The sequence below is a fragment of the Ambystoma mexicanum genome, chromosome 9 (genome assembly GCF_040938575.1).
Source record: "Ambystoma mexicanum isolate Mex_15411 chromosome 9, UKY_AmexF1_1, whole genome shotgun sequence".
Lineage (NCBI taxonomy): Eukaryota > Metazoa > Chordata > Amphibia > Caudata > Ambystomatidae > Ambystoma > Ambystoma mexicanum.
The window spans coordinates 1,013,234,779-1,013,254,658 of record NC_090931.1 but is presented as its reverse complement, the minus strand read 5'-3'; the positions used below and the strand labels follow the sequence as shown (position 1 = coordinate 1,013,254,658).

Genomic DNA, 19,880 nt, shown 5'->3' with positions numbered 1-19,880 from the left:
TGCCTAGCACTATATGGTGCTGGTTTGAATTATAAACTTCTATAACCTATTGAAGACTTTCTCTCCTTGAGATGCCCTATCCTAAAAAGTAAGTCTCCAAAAGGATGGGAATGACAAGGTCAAACAACTAATCTTAACAAGACTTTAGCCTCCTCGCTACCCGAATCTAACAACATACATGTTCCAACGGTTTGGTCCAAAGATCATAATCCTACTTTTCAATGTTCAGCCTGATTTTAATGTAAAAAAAACTAAGTATTCCTCTGGTTTCTTCATCTGGCCGCCTCTGCTTTCATTTTGCTTTTCAAATTCCCTTGCAGCCTGACCTTGTGATTCTTTTTCCTTCATGATTTCCCCTGAGCAGTTGAACATTCATCTGTGGACGTTCACTGCCCTTGGGGTTCTCAGGGCTACAACAGGTCTCTCCCAGACCTTACCTTGGTTCGGGCTTCACAACCGTCCCCTCCTAGACCATTGCCCTGTTCAAGATGCACAACAGGTCTCCCACAGACCTCAGCTGAATTAAGGATTCACTAAGGTTTGCTCTCAGACATCTGCTTAATTCGAGATTTTCAAAAAGTCCCTGACATGCTTTCTCAGTTCAGGCTCCACAACAGTCCCCTAGTTTTGCTAATGATTCACAACATCTCTGTCCTTAGCTTGATTCAAGATTTACAGTGTGTGTCTCTCCAAGACATCAGCTTTATCTAGGATTCACAAAAGGGCTCTCCCAGACCCTGGCATTGTTCAGCAAACACAACAGCCATACTGGTTATTTCTACCCCTCATTAGGGTCCTTTTCAAACCACCAATATTTGTTCACCCTCTGGAAATAGTTCCAGTCCCACTCCCATTTACTTTGGGGTCACAAGTTGATGACCTCAGGCTTTGGTCTGCCAATTGGCTCAAGGTCAGGATTTTCAGGAACCCCTATGAACATCCCTTTCCACTGAACTGCTTCCAGTGATTATTTAAGTCTCTTTCAAATGGTCACAGTGATACTCATATTGTTCCTTGCTTCAGGAATCTCTCTTTTAACAAGGGAGCACAAGCAGGAACAAATGCCTCCTTCTGGGTTCTCTCCTCCACTGAGTTTTCCCTGTCCCTTTTTTATTCCCGGCACATTTCTCATCATGGTTTCAATTCAAAAGTCAGATTGGCTTTTCTCAGCGGATTCCTTAATCCCCCTCATTTTCTTTAATTTGTGTATCTTTCATCATGGTAAATTTGTGAGTCCTCCGATTGCCGCTAATATGGATGGTGAGATTTTAAAGATGATCACATGGTGCAGCACTGTCTTGCAACCACTTTCTGCGCAGGGAGTGTCACATCTGCTCTGCGAGACCAAAACTGTGCTTGGAGTAGAGCAGGGAAAGGTCTGCCCCCACCTTTTGCTTGCAAACCAGCTTACACGCAAGCTTGCAAAATAAAAAGGAAAGAAGGGATAAATGCACTGACAGAACATCTGAAGAGAAAAAGCCAACATTTGTAGGAACCAATCAAAGGGTAGTGGTAGGAATGCGACTGGGGGAGGGGAACTCAAAGGAGCTCCATTGTACTATACAAAATATTGAGATCATGCCTGGTTGTTGTATCGCAAAGTCTTTACAGGTCCTCAAAAGCATGATTGAAAGAAAAGGTACATCAAATAGAGTACACATTTGAGGATATATCCGGGTGTATTTTGCAATCTGACCCACGTAGGGAACTGCCCCTCTCAACTGCCAATGTTAATGAAGACCTTTTCTCTTAAGGTAACATGGCACGACAGGTGATTGGTCTGTCCCAGCACATCACTGAAATGCAGCTGCCAATGAATATTGTGCTGTGGCTGAATGGCCAACCAATGAGTAACCCTGGAGGATTGGTCATTGCAAAATATTAACCTCACATTCAGTAGATACCAATAGTAAGAGCTGCGTTATGGTGAGTAGCCCCCGTACCACTCAACTGGTCCTAATATTAATGTGGGTGCCCTTTGTTCAAATTCAGCAAAGAGTGGGTGCTTCAAGCTGCTCACATTTTAACAGTAAATGCAATAATAACATCCAACAGGTACAATATGTCCTGATTGCCAGAAGGGTGAACTCTGTAGGGCCATCATCGAAACCCAGGGTAGGGAGCTGCATTGTTCTAACCTTTAGAAATTTGAAATTGTTAGATGGTAGCTATTTTTCCTCAGCACACCCCTCCCAAGGCCACTGAGCTGTCTCCTTTGGACTTTTTTTCACCAATCTCATTGTTACTTTTGCCCTGAACGCAAACCCACAGCATCTGGCTTGCAAATATCTGAGCCAACATCTATGCCTGAGTGAAAATACTGAAGAGTCGAGCCCAACAGTATATACGTTTTTGCCTATTGCCCTGGCAGCTGTTCCAGTACCTACTATTGTAGTTTCATTAATTCAGACCTAGGTTACCCTTAAGTTGTTTTGCTTTGTGTCCTCCTGCGTACCTCTCTAACAGGTCCTAGGCTAAAGACTGAACTCCTCTGTCATTACGAAAAGGCAAACCCTGAAGATTAAATGCACTTTTAGTTTTTTTGCCTACTCTTAAGATCCCCAGAGGAAAGTAGCTGACATTGATTCACAGCCTGGTGCGTGATCTAATTACTAAGGGACATACACCTGATGCATGTTGTAAGTGATTTCAACCCGGCACTTCAACTAAGTCAATGCCTAGCGTGTGATGCTCAGCTGAAACCCTTAATGAACCAGGAAGCAGGCTGGTTTGCAAAGTTAAAATATTTATTATGTATTGCACAATATATATATCACACTATTTTTAATGGTTATACAATAATCACCAATGGGGTGATGTCACACTAAACAATCTCTTTAATCACAAGAAGTAATGATGGGAAAAATAATGCAGCACAGAAATAATACTTTTGTGTGTGTTCAATCAAATGGCAAAGTGGGTAATATTTCCCCCTGCACACTCCTCAATCCCCCCCAATATGCAACATAAAGATATAGAAAGAGAGAGAACAGGTTTCAGGAATACAGCATTTAAGCAAATGTATCAATCCCAATTTCCCCCAGCAAACACAGAGAGAAACAGAAATGATTGCAAACTTGTCAAAATGGTTTTAAAGTTGGCTTGAATGGAATGGTGAAAACACAAAAAATGGTCCAAATACTAATGGGAGCCACTTTGTATGGGTTCAGACAAACGCTAGCAATGAGTAGAGAGTGAGAAGCAAGTAGAAAACTTAATTTTGAGGTCTGGTGCAATGTACAGCTATTTCACACGTTATAGATTTGAGCCAAACGAAAAATTTGCGGCATCTTTCTTCGTGCGGTAAGCGTGATTGCGGAAAAACTATAAAGAGAAGCGGTTTTGGGTTCATTGGAAAGCTTAGGATGTTAGCTTCAAGTAGACACTTAAATTTGAAGAAGTTATGGAGGTTTTTGTGGAGGTCATTTTTTTCAGAAAGAGGCAAAATTGCAAAACAGGAATGCGCTTTTAAAATTACAAACAAGGTTTCTTTACACTAGGGGTAGACTATGAAGATACAAACTACACGACAGCACAGCCACCATGCCAGGATGTCACAGGATGGTTTTTGCTTACCGAGACGCTCGCCTTCTTCATAATATCAGCGCAAAGATGATTTTAACACTACTATTACAGAAGAACTATAGGATAAGAGAGAGAATTCAGGCAAGACAAAAATTATTTCTAACAATGCGGTTCTGGATATAATATGGGATGGATTTGGATAGGGATGACTTATGGACAGTACATATGCTAGTGACAGTCCTATACAAAGGATTCTCACTATATATTTTTGGTCAGAACCGTCAGGGATTCAGGTCAGTCATGATTTCTGGACAGGAATTCTGCAGGGACACACCGGACTGGACAGCAAGGCGCTCTGGTCTGCAATCAGCAACGTGCTCTGGACACCGCACGGTGGGACTGGACTGAATCTGCTCTGGTTCTGGTCCACAGCTATCTGGTCACAGCGTGGCTCTACTGGGTTGGATCTTTGGATTCTGGCAATAATTCTTAGCAGGAAGGCAGCTACAGCACAGCCTGGCTGTTTTTTGGTTCCCCTTGGATGTCTGGGGTAAAATCTGGTTTCTGGATTTTTAAAGGCCAAGCTGAAAATGGTTCAGCTTTGGAAATGGGCCCTTCTTCTTTCAAAGTTTCTGGATTCTGGAGTCTGGAATATGGATTTCTCTTGCATGCTCCGCCAGCAATCAGTTGGTGGGTGAATGTGTGTCCTTGTGAGACCTCAGCTGTCTCTATTTATAGATTTATTAAAGGGGTGTGTATGCTGAATTACCCTAAGCGCCCCTCTAGGTATTCTATTGGCTACTGTCTTTCCTCTCCTTTGATTGGAGAAGAAAACAGAGTGTCATCATGATGATGTGGGTCGAGGCAGGAAAATCCTCCGCTTTGTTTTTGCATATGAAATCTACTTATACATATTTACAATTTTAGAAACTTGATAGCAATAGGATATCTATATCACATATTTTGTGGAGCAAGTATTCATCCAAGCCCCATCTCTGTAGGATCTTGGAACTGGATTTGACACATTTTCACACTTTTTTGTCTGGGATGCAATATCTATTTTGTCCAAACTTGGTACACATGTGCACATTGCATACGGGCAGAGGTGTGTGAAGTTTCATATTTCTGACATCAATGCATCTGCTATAAAACCACAATTTCTACAGTTATGTTCCAGAAATTAGCACAGACTTCTGGCACCTCTTAAAATGTGCCCCCAAAATTTTGATTCAGAAGTCTGGGTTTTCTATATTTTTAACAGTTGTCCACAACAAATTATCAGTCTTATTAGAAATCTGATTTTTGTCCATTTGTGAATCAACAAAACGGTCTATCTCCGCCTCCAAAGGTTTCTTGTAGCTCAAGAGCAATCCCTGCCTTCTTCCTCTGGCAGAGAGCACTGTTGACACCTTAATCTGCATATTCTTTCAGCCCAGGAAGGTCCTTTGTCTCTCCCAGGAGCAGCAGTCCAAATCTCCTCCCCTCTTCATCAACACCTGAATGTGATTTCCTGGCCTTTTGGTGGGAAGCAGAAGGGAGGGAAGCTTGTTTGTAGGTTTGGCTGAATCAGGCTTACTTTAAAAGTAAATGTGTTACATTTTCTTTGTTGAAAATAAACTTACAATTTTAAAACAAACATCTAGAACAATGATTCTAGGCTCTAAACCATGAAGTTTAATTAGTGACAACCTAGTTTGCTCTTGATAACAAGTCACTTAGATTTAAAACTTTTACAGTTTTAAAACAGGCTTTTGAAACAGTCACAGGTACTGCACCCAGATTTTGACAGCTTTCCCAGACAGGCAAACTGGCTGTGGATGTTTTAGTGACCAATTCAACTTTTCTGGATATTGCAAATGCACAATAATTCCTTGTATTCCATAACATGGGACACCCAACAAGAAGGTTGGATGTTTGCAGGTGTTAGGGACCAGCATTCTGTATTTTTTAGCAACCAAGAAAAGATTTAAAACAGATTTCGGATTTCTTTCAGCAAGCACTGCTTTTCATCTGTGCTCCATTTTTACATGTTGGACAGCCCAATGACATGTTTCAGAAGTGTGGTCTCCATTCCACCACTGACAACATGCATGGTAGATTTGGCAGCCATCTTTTTGTGCTTGGTGGAGCGTAATTTCCTTAGGTTTTGGCGTGCATGGGATTTTCGCTGCCATTTTGCTGATTCTGGTGCCACCAGCACACACTGATGCCGTAGGACAGAGCCTAGTGGGTCAAAACATCCCACAAAGTCTATTCTTTGGCTCCAAGCATGTTAGCGGATCCTTGGTCTTAAACACAGGGAGCATATTCCATGAGATAGCCATTAACAGCTAATGCTCTAGAATGTGTGTTTCCCATGGACACCTGTTTTACATCATGCATGAAAATGGCTGTGCAAGGCAGGCCAGGTCGATTAATGCACATGGTCGGCTTTGCCATCCTCCGTGTCTGGAATGCATCTAGCGAGGAGAAGGAATCCAGGCCAGAGGCTGGAAAAAATGAACACATCATTGTGAATCGGGGATGCCTCGTGTGTGCGCTGCATAACCCCTTTGTCCTCCCAATTCACGTGAACTGTCCATCAGCAGCAATATTTGTTTGCATCCAGGTAAAGCCTCAAACACTAGCTTGCTGTGCCACTTGGGCTATGTGCAAATTGTGCTTTGTTTCCAAATTGTAAATGCATTTTTCACAAGTTTGAAATACTCTAGCCCATACATGCATTTATTATAGAGTATTGCAGTTGTCCGGTGGCTATTCGTGTAGGGATGCTGTTTCACACTTGGTGTAGTTCTGTTATTAATGTCAACAATCGGAATATATGAGAATTACAATGCAATGCATGTATACCAATATGCAAAATAGTGCTACCTCGAAAACTCAATGTTAACTCTTGGCTTCTTAATACAGGTCCATGAACAAAGCTCACACGAGACCAGCATTTCTACGAATTTTCACGAAGAATTTGCAGGTACCAGAGTTATTTTTATTTGTATTTCATTTTTCAAAGTATTGTCTGTACGCGGTTTGGGTGCTGGTAAAAGCTGTGATACCATGTTGGTTCGTTTAGAGCTATTTCCTTCCAAATAGAGATCGACGTAAGTAGCCTGATACTTTCTTCTTGAAAACCCCAGATAATTAGAGCCTAAAAGACATTGAGATCCTGTTCTTCTGTTCCAGTATGATCGTGAATATTACATACTTTTCAGGATGTTAGAACATACACTTCAGCATGAATAGATGTTAGTAGATCTCTGCTGCTGCAACGAAACGCTCCAAAGAGAACTGGAGAGAATGCTTTCACACGGATTTAGGTACCAAAAAAATATTTTTATATTTCTTCTGTCCAATGAACCAGTCTCAGAAACACCTACAATTTCAAGAGACTGCAAAATGCTCACTCACCAACAGCCACCAGTGAGTGAGATTTGTATCCAGGTGAGCAGAAAATGGTATGACCTGCTTACCTGCTCTGTATCCAAAGACACATGTCTTATAGCCCACTGTATTGCGCCAATTGCAGAGACAGGCAATGGAAAGAGCTGTCTGCTTGCCATACAGTGGATAAACAAGCATCTGGCGGAACATTGAGGATGACAGCCTGAAGTCAGTGTCGGGGCCAAGCACCAGGCTTTGTCACAGGTCCCCATGCTCCAGCGAGCATCATGTTGATGAGGTGACGCCAGGCAGATTTAGGTGGGCCATCAATAAGGAAGGTGAACCCAAAATGAGGCAAGACCTATTAAACCAGGCCTTGAACACCTCATGGAGAAGATGAAGGGAAGGGTTGTCCAACTCCAGATCTCGAGGGCTAAAAACATGCCGGATTTTCAGGACACCCCTCATTAACATTCCTGAGATAAATGTGCATACAGTGATTCTAAATGTATTCACATTTATTCTCCTGAATGTTAATGAGGGGTATCCTGAAATCCTGTCAGGATTCTGGACCTTAAAGTCCAGAGTTTGACAACCCTGCTGTAGAGACTACTTCAGGATAGCCGTTCACTACCATCACAAGATTGGATGGAATACCTCAGTATCACTTGCCAAACATGGAAAGACCTGGAGAGGTTATTTCAGGGCACTTTACTAGACTAGATGATGATTGTTTCTGACTCGTTTGAGTTTTCCAAATCATGTATTTGATATAGCCTTATAGACCTTCACCTTGGGCCACAACTCAGTGGTGAGTCACTATCCCGAGCGATAATGACCCCCTCGTAAGTTCTATAAGACTATTCATACATAGTGGTAGCAGCAAATCATGTTTTGAGGTTTCGGTGGTGAAAGTAAAAAATATTAGTTTAATAATCCGAAAGAACATCATCAAAATTACTAAATTAAAAGTGGTTTTATTTTGTAGTATTTAAATGACACGTTTGTCTTCATAAGTTAAGCATTTTAATTGCAAACTTGCTTAAACTGGGGAGGTTTTAACATGAGCATGCATTAGGGGTCATGTAAAAGTAAACGGGTTCCCTATATTCAAGTGAAAGCATTTTCTATGTTTTAGCTTTCTCTTTGGTATGTTATAAATGATTTTGCTGTGAAAAAAGGTCCTCCTACCAAGGAAGTGTCTTGTTGAAAGACATCTTGACTTGAAATTACATTATCATTTCCCTGTCTGTTTTTGACGACAGACTTTTTAGAATGCATTAATACCATAGTTATTTACTGTAATCTGAAATTTCTGATTGGTTTAGAGGCGGTCAGTAACCAGCTCTATGTGCTAATCCATAATAACTCCTTCAACCTGAATTCCTGCATTGCATCCCCTTTGGATTCCCGTTGGCTGGATTATGGCACACAAGACTCCTTAACCCCTGAATGGTTATATCTGGGCCAGACTGCCTCCAGTCCTAGGAATGTTAATTCTCTCATTGAAGCACCAGTAGCCTATCAACTGCTAATACAACCTGGAACACTTCACAATGCTTAGCCTTGGGCGCACACCATCAATTTTAAGAGAATCCTCTCCAAAGCGCATTAAGGACAAGAAGAAGAATGCTTAGTCTCTGTGTACTAGGACAGCACCTCCATTTGCTGCAGTCTCAGCCTCAAGCAGACTGCATAGCCTTGCCCTCACAACCCTGGCTCTCACTTCCAACGACTTGATGCTGTCTCATCTACTGCGGGTACTGCAAGCGGAGTGGCTCTCTGCAATGCAGACTCTTCCTTGCCTCACTGTAGACTAGATTGTCACCACGCACGCTCTTAGTTCCCAAGTGACCCTCAATTTGAGGGTCTGAATGCAATGTAAGTAAGGCTCTATTTTGTTACATTTTCTGCTGTGACTCAAGTCAATCACCAAATATTGCAGGGGTCAGCTAAAGCTTGGTATGCAGTGCGCAATGCTAGCCACATTGAATATTCACTGCACGTGCAGCATACTGCGAGCTTCCTTGCCCCATAGGGAGGATGCAGTGCTTATCCAACAGAAGTGAAAGCGTCATTCAAACATAGAACATGCTAACCTTGTGCTACTCCAGAACAAGCTTCCCTCCCAGATATAGAGCATGCAGCAATATTTAGGCTAAGCAAGTCATATGCTTCAGAGGCATACACCTCAGTCACACACACCTCAGTCACACACACCTCAGTCACACTCAGAATGTGTACTGCATGTGCACCAGCCACGCACGCTTAATTTAAATGCAAACTACACACACTGCACAATCCAGCAGAGTGCATTCTTTCTTCATTTTTAGACTAGTTCCCACATTATTACTGGTAATCCAAACAATTAACACTTTAGCACTAACCTTTCAGTTGCATTCTATTATGTTTTACAGCGGATAAGAAAATATGATCCCATCGGCTGAAAAATATTTTTCTAACAAATTGGGAAGTAAAAAAAGATGCAAGACTAATGTCGATGGGTCTCTTGCGAGTACTTTTCCAAAGGGAACGTGTTTAAAAGAGAATTTACTTGGACTCCATTTAGGTTTTAGAATGAAACGTGTGATGGACTGATGGCCTCCACTTGGACATGTGTCTTGCACTGACAGTCATTTTACTAGCGGTGCGTTCTCTGGCATCAGCGGTTGAGCTAAAGTGTTTGTTGAAAATATGTGGCCCAGGAGTAAAGAAAATCGACGGATGAAGCGTGAGATGGGCTGCAAGCAGTGCCGCACAGTACTTGGCATCTCGGAATAGGGAAGACGTGGAGGAGGGTCTTATTGACGCTTTCCGAAATAGCACAGATCTTCTATCTAATGAGTTCTTGTTTTCAAGTGTATTGCAACTTTAGATCTTAATGTAAGTAAGAACATGCGTGAAATCCCTTGCAACACAGAAAAACCAGGACCTAAGTGCACAGTCCAGAGGGCTGTTCTTCCATTTACCTCTGCCCACATCTATGGACAGGTTCTCTCTCATCAAGGCATGCTGCCTTGATGTTGTAAAGGCTGGCCGGCCTCATAAACCCGCTTGCAGGGCACATAGGAAGGGACTTACTTAGGCATAAAGTGACACAACTGCATATGGTTATTGACTCTCCCAGGTCCAATAATATTTATTTTTTATTTATTTTATTGGGCATTTGTAAGGCGCTTATACATAAAGAAATTGTCTTTCAAACCACCCACAGGGCAAAGGAAGGGGAGGGGAAGGGAACAAGGGAACAGCATGAAAATGGAACATGTTAACAATGATGAGCAGAAAAAAAAAACGGTCCTTTTAGCCTTGTGAACATTTGGATGCTGCAAGTGCAGAGAGAGAGAAGGGACAGGGTAAAAGGGTTAAGTGCTAGAGGTTCCAACGTGGGGTGAAGTGCCAGAAAGTCAATTGCAATGTCAACAGGGAAGTGACCACTAGATGGTAGAGGGGTTACCAGCCCATAAGTAAGGGCAGGCCTGTGGGCCAACACAGGCCAAGTGGTGCCCGAAAGCAAGTGCAGGGGTAGGGAAGATGCTGCGGGAGATCGAACAGAAGGCCATGACCCAGAAGGACATATAGGGGCCCAGGCCACCAATAAAATGCCTTGCAATGATCCAAGTTGCCCTCACCAATGTACAGAGCTCGCAACAACAATACCCAGCAGTGGCTGTGAACTGCCTGCAAGCTAGTCACATTGCACTGAAATGATTTTAATGCTGTGTGCAGTTTAGACTTCTTATTGACAAAAAACGACCACGCACTGGGCAGAAAACCAGCACACGCTGTTTTTCGGTTCTTGGACTGGCCAGTCCAAGCCTAATTGCCTTTATAACAAGCTGGTAGCAGCTCTGTCTGCCTCTGTGATGAAATGACTACTGCTTTACAGGAGTAGAAGCATGAGCAGTGACTAAAATGTCTACTCAGTCCCACACTAGTACTAAAAACAACAGGAGTGATCCGAACCATTAAGGTGAAACAGATGAAACCTGTCCGATATACCTTTGTAAAGGTTGACCGCCGATCTCTGCAACCTAAAATAGCCCACCTCTTAAAAAGAAGTGAGTGCACATTGTCAGTAAACCACGTTAATTTCACAACAGCCTCTGGGAGAGAGGCTAGACAACTCCTTGAAGATGAAATAACCTGTGTCTCTCCTCCATGACAGAACAGATACAGTATATATATACATTTGCAGAACACTTCACACACTCCCACATTTCCCTCATGTTCTCTTACAAATCATTACCCAAAATACAAATGGGGTGGGCCCTATACAAGGACATCTAATCCCCCAATACCATTGGCTTCCTTTCACTGTGGCACCATCCCCTTGAATGTACAATGACATTGCAAATACAAGGCCAAACTACTTCTTGAGTTTCTCCCTGCGAAACACCCACCCCTTACATCTCATACAATACATTTCTAGTACTGCTTCCACTTGGTCACAGACCTGCAATGCTAAATCTGACATGCATGGTTTATGTATGGGCACTTTATGAGGCTAGTGAGTTTAACAAAAAGCTCCTTTAATCGGACACAAACTCATTTCTCCACACACTCTGACACTCTAGATATGTATTCTTGGCATTTTCTTGCCTTTACATTGTGCGCTACAACTAGTTCAATTGATGAGGCCTTTGTTCCAATTATTTATTTATTTTATTTAATTTTTCCCGCTAATCCATTTTATTTTGTCATAGGCCCAAAGTCATTATCTGCTCCCAGTCACCCTGTTACAAATATAGCTATTACCCCTAGATTGACAGTGTCAGCTGGCAGATGCTTTTCTGGCTCCCTGCTTAACAATTTTAAGCCTCAAATCCTGGGCTCATGTTATTCATCCCATTTCAGATTCAAATAGCTGTTCCATGTGGTTTCAGCTGTCACCATGTCAATTTCGTGGCTAGCCAGTTTCTCCGAACAAGCTTCTGTGCTTTGTCTATTTTTATGTACGTGTGTTCTAGACTACTACATATGAAATTGCTACATGCATACAAATCTAAAATGTATCACACATGATAGAAAACAACACTAAAAAAAATGTTTAACAAACCTCTATTAGCTATTCCAAATACACACAAAACCTCAGCATTGCCTCTTTTCTATTCGGATACTATCGGTCTACCCCAACATTCCCTCCTTTAGTTATTTCATTAACTAATAAATGTCCTAGCCCCATATATCCCCTAATGAATTCCCAATTTACAGTTTAAGTACCCACATGACATGACATAGTGGTGGCCTTAGACTTGGACCGGTTGGCAGAAATGATAAAAGCTGTTTCTCGCATGTTAAAGGACCTAGAAAAAAATTGACAAAGGCAAAAATACACAGTACAAAATGAAAGGGAAGCACTATAACACGGGATGTCTGGCCCACACACTAAACAACAAATACACAAAAACAATATATAGCAATTCAAATACATAACATTCACATTTTCTTGATAACCGTTCAAAAACCTGTCTGGGTTCCCTTTCATAGGATTCAAACTAAATTCTGTTCAACCCAAGAAAGAAATATGGACATCCTGGTAGGTAAGGTAGTCTCAAATCAGTTCTTGATGTTTCAACGTCAAAGTAAAGTTTTGTTAAACAACGTTCCAACAATAGCAAATATTTTCTCTTTGGTGAAATATGGACGTTTCCACTTCCTCAGAACCGCACCAATGGTAATCCCCGCAACAATGCTTTATCACAACTTCTAGTAATCCAAGAAGACTTGGCACAGTTCACAAGAAATGCCACATCTACCAATGCCAGTTAAACATAGTTCTTGGTTAACAATTCGTATCTCATTAGTTACAGGATTATGATTCACAATAGGTATATTTGTCAGGATGGCTTCACAGTGATGCTGCTGCTTCTGCGAGTTTACAATGAGCACAGTCGCCTTTACCTCATAGTACTACACTTCATTTAGGCTACTGAAATGTTGCATCTACTGAAAACTGGATATACCACCACAGTTTCATTGCTTTGGACTTCTATCACAGCTTCAGAAATCTGCAATTCAAGAGCGGTTTTGACAAGATCACTTTAAAGTACTTCAACACACTCAAGCAGGCAAGGCACTCTTCCTCTGAATATCTCTATTCAAAAGGGGCAGCCTCTCTGCCTTTCTTGTCTGTCTGCCACAGTAGCAATTTAGGCTTGCCTTTGTGACCCATGTATCTCCTTCTTTCACACTATTTGGCAATATAGGTTGTGTCAACTTCAAATAAACTTTACAGGCAGCAGGTTTCCCTTCCCCAAAGTTGCCTTCACCTCTCTGCCAACTGTTAGCCCAAGTAAGTATCTGGAAGATTTGGTGCCACACTCGTGGCTTCAGGTAATGCTTGCACACTTGTATCTTATGCGTGTGGAACTGTTATTGGGTTCATAGTAATCAATTGCTTTTCTGCTCTGAGAAAGCCTGTTTTCAATCCTAGTATGGGGAGACTCTTGGCTTGGGCAATGATTGCTCATCTCTTCAATTGAAAATACACTGTTTAACTGCTTAACTTCTTTTACAAAAAATGAATGCCCGTGTGAAATAAAGGATTGAGTGCAGTCTTCCTTTGAAAAGCACAATTAGGCACATGCGACTACTTCTTTATGTAGTATTGAAAGGCTGAAGGTTAAACAATGGTCTTAGTGATGTTAAATGTTCAGCAATGGCCTTTGTAACGGTTACTCTCCCTTATTAAAGCTTCAATGAATAACATCAGCATGACTATACGCAAGTGAATAGGAAACTGAATACTGTTGCCAGCAGTGCTCGTGTAAGGATTCCGAATGGCAGGTTTCACTCAATGGCTTCTCTAAACCTTGTTCTGCGGGTGGCTAAACTTCCACGACTTCTGCCACAATCTCTGCTGCTTATGGCTTCCTCATTAAAGGTGTCTCATGTCCTCCCACTTGTTCAAGAAGCCCCTCTTGCTGCTGAAATCCACTGCTTGACAACATCTTCTCAACTCCAACACGTTCCTTGCACGGCAATCGGGCTCATGTGGGGAAAGACGGCCCTCCTGCATGCCTTCAGCTGCACAACCTCTGCACTACAGTGTTTGTGGGAACAGGACCGTCTCAAACAAGCAGGAGAAGTCTGCTGTATCCACATTCCGCCATCCCTCTGGTTCTCCCACTTCTGCTGGCTTTGCCAGCTTTGTGCCTTCTTCTTCCCGCTTCTACTACTACAGCACACACTCCAGTCACAGTTACAGCTCCTTCTGATTGCCTGCACCTGAGATTGCCTCCCAGGTTCTTTCAGGTGTGTGCTGTTAGGCTTAAATGCCTGACCACTGCTACAACATACCTCTTCGGCTCTCGTCATAGTCAAAGTACTTATGGGATTATATGACTTGTAGTCCCTAACAACAAAGTTATTTCTTTTTAATAACTTCTGATTTAAAGTTATTTAAGAATAAATGATTAGAATTTGTAGTTGCAGAGGAAGACAGTCGACTTAAGGCAATCTTGCTAAATCCTTTTACCTTATACCTTTGGGAGTAAGGAGGGTTTTTATCCTGAGGCACCTTGAAAAATCTTTTTTATTAGTTTGTTCAGGTTTCATGGAATTAATTCCCAGAGCCACAGATTGTGTGTGTGGTTCAGATACATTATAATTTCAATACACCATTACCTGTTTTGGCCATTTGGAAATATGTTTCCTTTTTAAAGGGCACATACCGTGTCTCATCCCAATGAATCTCCTCATCACCCTCGGCCATATTTCCTCCCAGGAAATCCTCTGGCAGTACACCACCCCCACGGTCAGGATCATGAAGTGTCTGCCTTTCCCTGGCCACCTGGGAGGAGACTTTAGGTGAAGGACCCATAGGATTAATCACAGCCACAGGATCTTCATTGGAATGCTCATTCATGACGGAATCCATGCGAACCAAGAGTCAATTCATGCATCTAATTGATGCCAGCCTAACTTCCCATGGCCTGTTTCAGTTTATGCAATCTGATGATAGTCTGTGCAAGTGTCTCATTCTAACAATCATACATGGGTAAGGAGGTACAACTCGAACTACCAATTTTGCTACAAACCCCACCCTTCATAGAAGCGAGGGGGTCGAGGACGTAGTGATTCTGTAATGTCCTAATCCTCAAACTATGCATTTCTTCCTTGATGGCACTAAATGGTAACTAAGAAGAGTTTACCAGTAAAAGCAGTTCGAATTGAGTAATTTTGAGCCATTCTGCATTTGCTATGGCTTGAACACCCAGGGCCTGGAATGAGGCAAACACCATCTCAACCTTGTAAAAGGTTGGTACTGCTCAGGATGTGGATACCACTGAAACATAATTTAAATGTTTGATCCTACTAAGAAGTTCCCTCTTCATGGGCTCAGAAAAATGTAATGTACTGTTCTCATCCTGAAACTCAAAGATAGGCACAGATACATGTTTTTTGATACTGTACCTCCAAACATCAAGTGTTTCTCTGCAACGACGTAGATGGGCACATGCTCCTGCAGGCACCCCGCCAGGCTGGAGGCAATTGTTGATAGGAGTTTGCTCCACAAGTCCATGCAGTATCTAGGTTCCTCCAGCCATTTTAGCAAGGAGTATTATGCATCTGCAGTTTCCATAAGTGCCCACAGACACTGTGCCATCACTCTTAAAACATAGAGAACAACTTTATAAGTAGCTGATTCTTAACAGGTTTCTTTAGTTACTTCAGCCATGTCAAACATCATATACAACGGTTTGATATATTTCCCCAATGTTCATTGACGTGTGCTACCATTTTATCAGAAAAGCCCTTAATTCCACCAGCTTTCCAACTCTTCACCAATTGCTCCCATCAGTAACCTATGACAATAGAGCTTTCAAGATTGAGTTGTACTCTTTTGGTACAATGTACATTATGTTCCTGTTCCATAACATCTTTTATAGGAAATACTGAAGCTGTAACAGACTGTCCTTGAAACTGCCCTTCAACCCGACGCAAGACTAGGTGCACCAAAGTGCAACTTGTAGATTGTCTTTCATTTTGAATAAATATCCTAGGTATGCCTGAAGCATGGGAATGTGTGAGCTGATATAGCAAGATCCTGCAGATTTCTCTTTCCCCACCTCCTTCATTTGCCTATACCAGATGTTTTCTGCCACAAAACCATGCATGTTTACAATCTTATAAAAATATGGTTCATCATACAATTCTGTTTCCACGTCTCTTGGTGTCGGTAAAAATACTTCATTAGACTTTTTACCCCTAGACAACTCGTACATATGTGCATGTGTTCTTCCTGATCTGTTAGAACAGAAAACTAAAGATGGAAGAAAACCTACACAACAAAACCTCCTAGTATTCATTTTGCTTTTTGATCACTATCCAATATACCTAAAACCTTTCTTGCACTGGTCTACTGAAGTGAAAGGAAATGTTCTAGGCCATACTTAACTTAAAGCCTATCCTTTTCCTGTATTGATGGAGAAAATCTTGTGTCGGAGTGGCAAACATAGCCTTGCATGGGCCATGAAATCTCCTCTCACTCCACTGCCACACAGATTCCGAAATGAAAAATGCAATCCCCAGGGAGCATTGGCTAATGATTCATATTTTTAGATCCATTGGCACTGTATTTCATTGCAGTCAACTGTTGATGAACAGACTCAACCTGTCAAGATATCATTCTGACAACTTTTGTTAAGGCCCTAATGTCCTCCCTTAACTTATTGCCCAGAATTTCTGCACATTTTTGGGAATCTACTGAAGTACGTACAGGGGTAAGTGGTGTACTCTTTCTATGACCTGTGACTATCGATATACAGAACTGTGCACCATTCTTCACCTTCCTCACTGAAGCCTGGAAAACTGCCTTATTTTTTTTAGTAATCACTGCTTCTAAAATGATAGTAACAATGGTACCCGAGGCTGAAACAAAAAAGTTCAAGTGGTACTTGCCAAGTCCTGTCTTGAATGCCAGGGAACTATGCTAGTGCAACCATGATCCCATAAAAGAACAAAGCCGCATGCACATGCACCCCTCTTATCACGTTATCACTGTGACATGCATGCAGAAACACTGTTGGTTTTACTGGGTACAATCTTGGGGCTGAGCATACAACATATGTTTCTTTGAATACTATGGTGATACTATGGTGATAATTAGTTCACTGAGAATGTCATTACCCAAAATAACACAAATCCTTTGTATATCATACTGACAGGACTGACCCAGAAAATCCCTGTGTGTCCATCGATTTACATAATAAGGGACGCCTTCCTTGATGTAACATTTTGTAGCACCTGCTCTATCACAAACAAAAAGGTTTAATTTCCTATTATTGCACCATACCTGGGGTTCTTCTTCTGGATCAGCAATAACAGACAGGACTGGACATGCTATAGATTTCTGTTGGCTTTCCTAATCTGGATACACATTGGCACCCGAGAGCGGGAAAGGATTCTCTCCCTAAACACTTGCTCCGGGGCAATGCTTCATTGTTCCTTGAGGTAAATGGTTCTTATCCCATGTCTGCAACAATGCCTGTGCTGGCATGACCGACTGAGGTATGTAGTTCTGTGCAACCTCAGTCACCAGTAATACTGATAGTTATTTATTGTAATCTGAATTTTCCAAATGGCTTAGAGGAGGTCAATAACCATCTCTATGTGCTAATCCATAATAAATCTGTTAACCTGAATACCTGCATTTCATCCTCTTTGGATTCTTTTTGGCTGGATGATGACACACAAGACCCCTCAACTCAAGATCGGTTATATATGGGTCAGACTGCCACAAGTCCTAGGAATTTTCAATCTCTCTCACTGAGGCACCAGTAGCCCATCAACTGCTTCAAAAAACCTGGAACACTTTGTTCAGGGGGTTGCCTTGGAATTCACCAGTCAAAGATTGCAAAAGTAGTGTATGCCAAGCAAGCAGTAACACAGTTTTAGTCAGGGCCCCAGACACAGCTGGGACAGCAATATTCAAACAGAAGACGGAACAGAACTGCATGAAAAGGCGCTGTCAAGGAATTGCCCCTAAATCAAAAGCTTTTATAATCATCTAAAAGTAAAAAAACTGTCTGACCATTTGAGTTTCAGGAAAGCGTTAAAGACATTCCTGTTCTAATTCCCATGTTAGCGCTCCTTTGACGCTCCTCCCTCTTCAGCGCCAAGATACTGCAGGGTGAATGATGCGCTCTACAAATTGCATTAACATAACGTAACATATCATATAAACCAATTAACATGAGTCACTTTGCAAAATAAAAAGTCTCCCCAAAAGTAGCTGATTTGCTATTGCATAACAAACCCCTATAGAAGGGCATACATTATTTTCTCTGATTGGGTCCTGCAAACCTTACCACATCACCCTTCATTCTCCCTTGTGATGTCACAATCCAACACCCAATTCCCACTTCATAGTGCCATTTGAGTTTACCAGCAGAACGTTTTTTGTCTGTCCTGGTCATCTCATCTTCGTTCTCATGAGAAAGCCTTATACCGTGACACTGTCAGAGCCCTGAAGCAAGAACAAGTTAACATGTAAATGTAGCACATTAAGAACTCTTCTACCTTCTTCCCAGGCCGAAATGTATTCAGGGGCAATTTGTAACTACCATTGGCTTTCTAAAACTGTCAGTAGATCAGGCTTCGCAAATTAAATATGCCAAATTATAAAATGGTTGTGCATTCATTGCCTTTCTGTGGGACCGGTGAGCTTTGGTTGATGACCTCGAAAGTAACAACCGTTGTTTGCTTCCTACCGTGAGATCCTGGGATTGTGGGATTTGCAATGTATTACCAGCCACTGCGGCTTATAAGCAAATTAATGAAACAAGCACATGTTTCTGAAAAAACATGCTTGGAGGCCTGTTTACCTCACCTCAGCCTAATGCTAAACCTTGTTTTACTTTCCTGTGATCCATTTTTATTATCTGTTTCTTTAAATGTGAGACACTGTTATTCAGGGCATTCCCCAGCCTAGTTCAAATTACTGTGTGGCCCCTCCCCATTCAGAGTGCCATTCTCCCAGCTGGTAAGTTTGCGCGGCTCTACCATGCTGAACTTGAATTTTTACCACAATATTGCCCCTTTCATTGATCTATCTATAACTAACTTGTTTCCACCCATGTTCCTTTTCTGCCACTTTATTTTTGTGAATCACTATCTTTTCTTATCATGTCATGTCACCCCTAGCTTTCTCCCATCCATCCAATGAGTCCCCCACCCATATACACCCTGGTCCATCCCTAAGACATGAGATCCAAAATTGATTGTAGTTTTCTAAATCTTCAGACTGTGTTGTGACCCACCAATCAATATCATCCTCTGCATTTTCCCCAATTAAGTCATTAGTAGTTCTTTTTTATCATCTTCATCAATGCTCAGCGGCAACATACATGTTCCTCTTCATTTGTTAGTATAAAGTCTCAAAAACCTTTTGCCAATGCAGAAGATGATGTGAAAGAGGACCAACATGGTGACAGTTACTGAAAATACTCCAGAAAGCGACGTGGGCACCGATGTGAAAATGCTGTCCAGCCAGTTACTTGACTGCACTCAATTAGCTTTACTTGTCAATTTTAGTGGAGTTTCTGTATTTCCATTCAAAGCTGTTACATCAGTTATTATGTGCAACAGCTGCTCTTGAACTTCGCACAAACTCCACCTTCAATAGCAGTTCGAAGGTCAAGTATGTAATGATTCTGGAGGGCCACCAAACGTATTACCCTCATCTCTTCCTTTATTACCTTTAAGTCTTTTGCTCATAGTGCATGAGATGAAGTCATTTTGTGTTGGCTGCGGCCTGCACACCTGGAAGCAACAGGGACATGAAGAATGTTGTAGCCTTGCAGAATAACCAAAATTTGTCAGGCGTAGCGGCCACATTTTCAGCACTCATTTTCTGACCAATAATTATTCTCCCGTTTCTTTCTGCTCAGCAATTTTCCCTTCCCTCTTTGCTGAATCACTTTTCCTGCAGCGCAAGTTTGACAGTAGTGCTGTTTCGAGGCACCACCTGG

At 41.9% G+C, this 19,880-nt stretch overlaps 1 protein-coding gene across 3 annotated transcripts in view; it reads left to right on the top strand.

Annotated features, from left to right (window-relative positions):
* Positions 1–19,880, top strand: part of XIRP2 (xin actin binding repeat containing 2) — a 1,616,993-nt gene that overhangs the window by 1,477,808 nt on the left and 119,305 nt on the right. For all 3 annotated transcript variants that reach the window (XM_069616273.1, XM_069616274.1, XM_069616275.1), the window contains one exon: positions 6,436–6,496. In XM_069616273.1, the coding sequence (XP_069472374.1) occupies positions 6,436–6,496 (61 nt within the window). The remainder of the gene's footprint in view (positions 1–6,435; positions 6,497–19,880) is intronic.